This window comes from Lucilia cuprina, chromosome 4, assembly GCF_022045245.1.
Source record: "Lucilia cuprina isolate Lc7/37 chromosome 4, ASM2204524v1, whole genome shotgun sequence".
Classification (NCBI taxonomy): Eukaryota; Metazoa; Arthropoda; class Insecta; order Diptera; family Calliphoridae; genus Lucilia; species Lucilia cuprina.
In genome coordinates, this window is record NC_060952.1 from 5,681,980 (window position 1) to 5,690,638 (window position 8,659).

At 27.9% G+C, this 8,659-nt stretch overlaps 1 protein-coding gene across 1 annotated transcript; it reads right to left on the bottom strand.

Annotated features, from left to right (window-relative positions):
• Positions 1-1,737: 1,737 nt before the first annotated feature.
• LOC111676058 lies at positions 1,738-3,428 on the bottom strand. Its single transcript, XM_023436942.2, has 3 exons — positions 3,238-3,428; positions 2,395-2,925; positions 1,738-2,318 (listed from the first exon to the last, which is right to left on the bottom strand). Exons 1-3 carry the CDS (start codon positions 3,379-3,381, stop codon positions 2,253-2,255), a joined length of 741 nt encoding a protein of 246 aa, XP_023292710.2. The 5' UTR covers positions 3,382-3,428; the 3' UTR covers positions 1,738-2,252.
• Positions 3,429-8,659: the final 5,231 nt, after the last annotated feature.

The window sequence follows — 8,659 nt, forward strand, 5'->3', positions numbered from 1 at the left end:
TTTATATTGAAAGTACGAAAATGCTGACACATATTGAGTGCATGCCAATTTATGTGTTAATTTAATTACAGTATCTTCTCCTGTGAGCACTCACCCAAAGTCATTCTGTATGACATTTATGTAAAATTACATGTTAGATATATGTATATGTACATACATATATGTATGTGAATTTAAAGAAACTGTATATGTATGCTTATTTAATATGGTACATTTTACTAACTAAATTTTATTATATAGGTTATACTGTTAATACTTATGTATGGTCTATCTCAGTTGGAAATTTTCGTGACTAATTTATAAATTTGAACAAAATGCTTACATGTCATCTACAGACCTCATAAAAAATAAGTTAATAAAATTTCGCGCCTTTAAAATTTCCAATTGGTCTTGTATTCACATACATATACTATAGAACTCAGAATGTGCATTAGTTTTCAACTTTTAGCAAAATATTTTATAAGCCTTTAGTGTAACAAAATAAACAAAAACAACAACAGCAATAGTATGGAAAAACAACAATTTACAGCAAGAGCAATAATAATACTTACAAAAACAACATTGACAACCACAAAACCTAATGTGATTATTAAAAGTCTTTAGAGGTTTCCTTCTTCATATTTTTTTCTTCTTCTGAATCATGACTATAACGATGCTGATGTCGTTGACAATGTGGAGGCAACAATACAAATACTTTATGTGTGAGTATGAAAAGAATCCAGTTGTAAGGATGAGCGTGAATCTGTGTAAATTTGTACATGTGTTTCCACTTTTAATACATGTGTTGCAATACACTTAAACTTCGTACACATGAAAAACTATTAAAATCTTGTTTAAATGTGTATTACATTATCTATATGCATTAGGGTAATAACTAAACTCAGGCCAGTAGTGTGCTGAAAACTTTCACCAACAAATTGAATTTCTAATATTATTCTCAATGAAATTTATATGAATTTATATTTTTTTGTATTTATTAATGTAAAGTTTATGACCCTAATATACAATATGTACATTTTTGGCAATAGTTTGTGCCACTAATTGCGGTACAGAGTGTTAAAATTTTTTTGTGTTTACAAATAGCGAACGTTTTCATTTAAAATGTTTTAGAGGAATTTTGTATGCAAGTATGTTAAAAAAATTTGGTAACCTACATGAAAAAAAAATGTTTTATCCACGCAATGTTGATATAATAAAATATCAGCAGCTCTTCGAAAGCAATTGGGAAATTTAAGTTGATCATAGCTAGTGTGTTTTTTGTAAATTTAAAACTAAACTATGACTGCTACAGAACTAGAACTAAACTAGAACTGAACTAGAACTAAACTAGAACTGAACTAGAACTGAACTAGAACTGAACTAGAACTGAACTAGAACTGAACTAGAACTGAACTAGAACTGAACTAGAACTGAACTAGAACTGAACTAGAACTGAACTAGAACTGAACTAGAACTGAACTAGAACTGAACTAGAACTGAACTAGAACTGAACTAGAACTGAACTAGAACTGAACTAGAACTGAACTAGATCTGAAGTAGGACTAAACTAAAAATGACAACATAAATAAACAAATTAATTTATATATGTAAGTAATATGTACTGTTATTTCTTAGTTAAGATTTCTGTTCTCTTACCCTTAACCGTCAAGAAACAAATAATTTCCACTCTTAAGTATATGATGTTCTTTTCAACGATTTCCTTTTCGGTTGACACAATTTTTACACAATCATTTCATATACACTTCAACGACAAAAACAAATATTTATTGTCTTAAATGCGAATAAGTTGTGCGTGACTTAACAATAACTTAATTGAAGTTGTTTTTTTTTTAAAGATTTTTAAGAAAAAATTACGCCACATGATTTTTTTTGTCAACAATATCTTTTTAAAGTACTATGTGCTTAATACCTTTTTTGCTTTTGTTGATATTTGCAAATTTCGTAATACAATATTTATTTTGGTAGTATAACTTTTATAATTGATAATCCTACGTACTCACTTAATGATTTACAGTATATATTTAAATGCACTTAAAAACAATGATTATGACATTTTCTATAGAAAGATGAATTTATTTCTGTGAGAAAGTAAAGTTTTTATTTTTTTTTGTTTAAAAATCTTTATATTTTAGTAATTGCTTAAAATTAAAATAGAATTTATTGTTATTAAAAAGAATAATTTGAATTCAAGCATTCATTCATATAGATTTTAGATTACAATGTTTTTACCAAATTTATATCTTGTCTGGTATTTATGTGACACACTGATGTAAAAATCCATGGCAACGTTTGGTACAACATTCATCATTTGTGTAGCACTGAAAATTTAGAAACCAATAGAAAACAGTTTTAAATTTTTGAAAGAAAAATTTAAAAAAGTATTTTTAAATTTACCTTTACACCAATCTCTGAGCATGAGGGTTTTTCAGTTGTGCTTGTGTCTAAAGTTGTTTGGGTGGTTTGGACATCATCAGTGGTTTTCTTTTGAGTTTCGGTTACCTCTTCACCTAAACGATTTTCAAATACAGCTGTATTTTCCTGCAATACCACGGGATTTCTTAAAGTTGTGGACTCCTGTTGCAAAACAACAGGATTTTTGAAGGTTGTTGATTGTTCCATTATAACAGGATTTTTTAAAGTGCTCGATTCCTGATTGGTTTCATCCGATTTTGTTTGTAAAACAATTTCAACTTCAGTAGTACCAGCATCATCAGGAACACCAAAACGACTAGCAAAATAAGGTTTAGGCTGTGTAACTGGTATATAATTCGAACTGCCAAAGTTCTGTTCCAGTATCTGATCTAAGGTTACACTTGGTTTAAAGCTGACGCCCAAAAAAGGATAAGGATAGACATTGTAACCGCGGGTACAACGATACAAATAACTCATACAGCTATTGGAACAGCAATCCCAATGATTTTGACACTTTTTTATTTGTTATTTGTGCCAATTTTAAAAGAAATAAATAATAAAAAGTTAAAAAAAGAATTTAAGATTTGCGCATATTAAAATATAGGTAAATTACTACAGTGTCTGCAGAAAGTGAGGAGACAATCATATTTAGTATACATAAACAAATAAATTTTCTTAAGAAAACCAGAAATTCTTGAAATTTAACCTAAGTAATCATTGAGAGTATACATATTTTCTTTGTAAAATTAATAACCATTTAGGTACTTTTTTTGTTATATTGAAATTTTTTCCCATTTTTAAGAATAATTAAAACAAAAAACTTACATATTCATTAAATGCTGCACATTTTTTAGGCGTTTGTCCGGCAATCACCTCACTTGACACAAAAATTAATATCAATAAATATTGAAAAATCCGATAAGAATTAAAGCGAAATGTAAACATCTTCCCGTTTGCAACTTTAAACATTAACTGAAGATGTTTTTCAACAAAAATCAAGAGCTGACCAAATAATCAGCCGCAGCAGCTCTTGTGAAAGCGTCAATCATTAAGAACATTTTAATAGTATTTTAAACTTTTTGTTTATTTATATTTTTGAATAGTGTTGAGCATGGCGGTACTAATTAATACTTGTTGGTACTTTTTTAAATGTCTCAAATTATGGTATTTAACAGTTTTAGATGTTATTTGAAACCCACTTTTTATTTAGCATTCTTTACATTTAAAAAGTTATATAAATATCTAATAATTGCTCAATTCACAATTATGTTGTATATTGTATTTTCTAAATTGTAGTTACAGTGTTAATGAACAGATCTTTGCAGCAACTCATAAAATTAATTATTTTGTTTTAGTAAACAGCTATTTGTTTGTGATTTCTATGATACCACTTTATCGTTTTTTTATGTCAAAATCGATTGAAATCTATATTTATGCGCTGAAATAAACAACACAAAACTTGTTTACAACTTTCGAAAAACATATGAAAAATTTTCATAGGAGTTGTACAGAGTTTTTATATAGAAAATACCAACAACATTTTTATGACTATTGTAGGAGCTGTTAACATACTACACATACAACGCTACAACATCGATTGCGAATTGAACAAATATTTAAGTTGTTTGGGTACTATTTTAGTACTAAATTATAGAACTTTTAAAGCCCCAACACTGTTGTATACCTATACATATACATTCAAGTTATTACATTTTTATTGAACCGGCTTTTATAATCATGCAACGAGAGAAATGAGAACTAAAATTTGTAATCAAAGCTTATAAATGTGTATTATTTTTGAACTACAGAGATGGAAATATCATTATAAAAATTAATAAATGTTTATTTTATAACTAATCACCAAAAATTGGGTTCGTATTTTGAACAAAAGTAATAAGTGGACGAAACTCGTATTATCTTCAAAAGTGAGACCTGTAGTTTGTAGGGTTCCATAGTTGAATCAAAAAGTCGTCTTTTCGACTTTTTACGATTTATGAAAAGTCAGAATAACCAAACATATAGTTTCTTTTTAAAAAACAGCGCGAAAATAAATAAATTATTTAACATAATTTGAACTTTTGAAAAAATCTAAAATTTTAAATATGATTTTTTTTTTTAAATTTACAAAGTTGACCTTTTGTCTTTTTTCATAGACGATAGTCAACATCATTTTTCGTCAAAAAATTGTTATTTTTATAACATATGTATGTATATTCATATTTTGTACCATCAATAAATAAATCCCATGACTGGTTTATTTGTATTTTTTCTGCTAATAACAGAATCTGCCTTAAAAATCTTAATGTGTTTTTGCTGTTAAAACGAACGCAAATAGATTCTTTGGAAGATGTATGTATCTACCGGTTATTTTTATTATTATTATTATTATTATTTTTTTTTTGATTTAGTTAAAAATAACCAGGGAAACCAAAAATGTTGTTTGTTATTAAAACTAATGTCTTAAAGTTTATTAAGATTCAATACTACGTTTAGATAACAAATAAATCAAATGGATAATTACCACAATTGGTCTCTTTAAAAAAATTTTTCAAACAAAGACTGTGAAATTTTTAAAACATGTATAATTAAGGGCGGGTTTTAGATAAAGATAATCTACGCTCTTTGTTTAAACCTAGTTTAATATATGTATTGTGTTTTTTAGTAAACAGTAATGTTACTTATTATCTTAGTTTAACAGTTATTGGCCAATTAAACTTGAGTTATAAGTGAGAAAACACAATTAACAAAAACAATAAATGATTTCGGAAGAACAAAAACTTAATAGTTTAAGTAAATTACAATTTCCTGGTTGGTTTTGTTTAATTTTTTATTGTTTTAAAGTTTATTTAATTTATTTTACAAAAGTATTATTTGTAAAAAACAGCTGTTTATTGTTTATGTTTTTGAGTGAAAAGTTGGCAATACTAACAAATTTAACTGAACTTAATTTCATAACTGAAAAACACAATCATCGGTTGAAGTCCGACTAAATTTGTTCTTAGTTTAATCAAACAGCAAGTTAAGCTTAGTTTAACTGAGTAGTAAGAAACCCGCCCTAAATGTTTTAAAAATATAAGGATGAAAAATTCTACAGATTTGGATTAGCTAAGGGCTGATTTCCCTGAAAAAGGGAAAAATAGAAAAAAATTGGTTCTCACTTACACCAGGTTTTACATGCTTAATTTATTGTTTTAGGTTCAGTATTATAGAAAATTCAAAAAAGTATCTTTTGAAGTACCAAAATGTTCCTTCCTCACTTATTGCTGACTCTACATGCTTCATTTTATGTCTATAGATTCAATATTATGAAAAATTCAAAAATTCATTTTATGTTTATAGATTCAATATTATGAAAAAATCAAAAAGAACCTTAAAAAGAAGAATGAAAAAGTACCACAAAGTCCCCATTTATTGGTGTCACTTTCTCTACTTGCTTAATTTGATGTTTCTAGGATTAATACTATAGAAAATTCCAAAAATATCTTTTACAGAATAAAACAAGTATTAAAAAGACCCATTTAATAGGTTCTCACTTACTCCGGGCTCATCGTTTCTACCCAATAAGAACATAAAGCTTTATTCGTAACAATTTGTCCTTGTTTTGTTTTTATAAACAAGCATGTACAATAACAAAAATTACCTTTTGATATTCTCTGGTCCCAGCAAAAATAAAACGAAGTACTTAAAAAAGAATAACATTTATCAAAACTTTAAAAGTAGCACTAAGTGAATTTGTTTACCTTCTGTGGAAGTGACTTTTATTGACTTCCAAAAAAGCGAAAAGAATACAATTTTTTTTTAACTACAAGTTGTACTGAAATTTTTTGAATTGCTGGGTTATTGTTATTTGTTTATTCCGAATGTATGACAAATTTAAATTTTTTATGAAATTTTCATAGGTATATCTCTATTATATATACACCGATTTTGCTAATTTTAAAGAGGAAACTTTTCGAAAGCATGTCTGACAGAATTGTTCCAGATTTTGATTCCAAAGATATATAGGGTCTTCAGAAAAGTGATTTCAACAAACTTACTCACAGACGGAAAGTCTATAAGGCCTCGGAATATATATAAACTTTATAGGGCTGGATAATTATATTATTGAAATTATAACGGAATACTAAATTTAGTTTAGTTTAGTTTAAAAGGGTTGTATATCAATGTATACATCCACTCGGAGACCCAATAGTCCATTGTGAATCCCTTTAATAAAAGACAAGGAGAAAACAGAAGAAAACAGAAAAAAAGGAGAGATGAGAGATTTTCCCTTCAAAGAGAGAACAGAAAGGGAAATCCTTAATTGTCTATTAACTGAAAATCCAAAAAGTTCCCCTAATGAAGCCCATAATGTCGCCTAGGTTACACCCTGTTACATCTCCTAGTTCATCGTGGAATCTTTTACCTAGCCATTTCAGTCTCAGACTCTGTAATCTGGGACAGTGGCATAAAATATGCTCTACTGTCTCCAGTTCCTCTTCGTCCTCACACAACCTGCAAAAATCCTGTGTGTTACCGACCCCATTACCCCTAAAGGCTCCAATTGAGCAGTGTCTGGTTATTACCCCTACTAAAATCCTTGTACTCTTCCTGTCCAATCCTAATAGCATTCTGGTTGCTTTTGGATTTAACTTCGGCCATAGTGTCCTAGAAACCCTACAATCCAGTCTACTGTACCAGGATTGGTTGGTGGTTTTTTTGAAGTATTCGGAAATTAGTCTGTAGTGGATTTCTTCACTACTAACGGAATACTAAACTTTTATACAAATTAATATCCTTTTCACAAAGGTGAAGGGTATAAAAATTGGTTAAAGTACATGTCAAACTCAAAGTCATTAAGATTATTTACTTAAATTAAACAAGTGTGTATGTATTTATTATTTAAAATTTTTTATTAAAAAAACAAAACTGAACCGCTAGACTTTTATGGATATGTCTTATCCACATACTTTATTTCGACGTATATTGATAATTTTTGAAGGAAAATGTAAAAAGTTTTTTCGAAGGATATCGCAGGATATTACCCTTTTTAGCATGTAGTGATATTAAATTCTAAAAACTAACTTATTTTTCTTAAGAAAAAACCTTTTACTGTAGCTGTGAACTCTATTTGGAGAAAAATGTTAAAAAAAACTTGTGAAACTTGGTGTCCCGTATACGTGAAAGAGTTAAAATACTAACATTAAACTTATATACTCATTTATTTAACTAAATTGAGTAGTAATTATACTTTTGTTAGCTATTTATTATTTTGCCATAAAGTCATCAATTTTGATGTGATTATCTCAAAAATAATATTCAGGGTTTTTCCTATTAATTGTGACGTTGTAAAAAAACATACATTATAATGATTCAGAAAGTTTTTGTTTATTTCTTTCGTTTAGACATATAGTCATTTATATTGAAATTTAAACATACATAATGAGCAATATGTATCAGGTGATTTTTAAAAATTAAAACATAAATAAAAAAGGAAAAACCTACATATGTTATAAAAAAGTAAATATTTGTTTGTTTGTGTTAAGTTTTGATATTATCGCCAATCTAAAAAAATCACTGCATCCTGAGAAGTATATGACTAATAATATTGATAAGAAATCGTTTTGTGTGTATGAGAAAAGTTATAAAGATCGCCAACATATGTTGGAATAAACTCAATGAGAATTATTCAAACTTTTTTTAAATTTAACTGAAAGCAATATTTATTCATAAACAAGTAAGCATTCTATATTCGGCTGTGCCGAATCTTATATACCCTTCACCATGGTGTCTTGTTTTACATAACATACTTCGGGCTGTACATGCTTAATTTCATATTTTTAGATTCAATATTATGGAACATTTGAAGGAGTACCTTTTGAAAAACGAAAAAGTACCCAAAAATTCCCTTTTATGTGTTCTCACCTAATTCAAATTCTACATACTTAATTTCATATCATCTAGGTTCAATATTATAGAAAATTCAGAAAGTACCTTTTAAAAAACAAAAAAGTTCTCTTTTTCCGGTTCTCACCTAATTCCGACTCCATGTACTTAATTTCATAATTCTAGATTCAATAGTATAGAAAATTCAAAAAGTACCTTTTGCAGAACGAAGAGAACCAAAAAATCTCCACTGATTTGTTCTCGTCTAACCTGGGCTCTACATACTTAATTTCATGTTTCTGGGTTCATTATTATAGAAAACACAAAAAGTTCCTTTTGAAAAAGGGAAAAGTACCAAAAAGTTCCCTTTAATGCCTTCTAA

Excerpts from the sequence above, each read along its gene's own strand:
- LOC111676058 (XM_023436942.2), bottom strand. The coding sequence starts at position 3,381 with ATGTTTAAAGTTGCAAACGGGAAGATGTTTACATTTCGCTTTAATTCT. Across the intron at positions 2,926-3,237 it reads GTGCAGCATTTAATGAATAT|TGTCAAAATCATTGGGATTG; the intron begins GTAAGTTTTTTG and ends CAAATAAAAAAG. Across the intron at positions 2,319-2,394 it reads GCTCAGAGATTGGTGTAAAG|TGCTACACAAATGATGAATG; the intron begins GTAAATTTAAAA and ends CTAAATTTTCAG.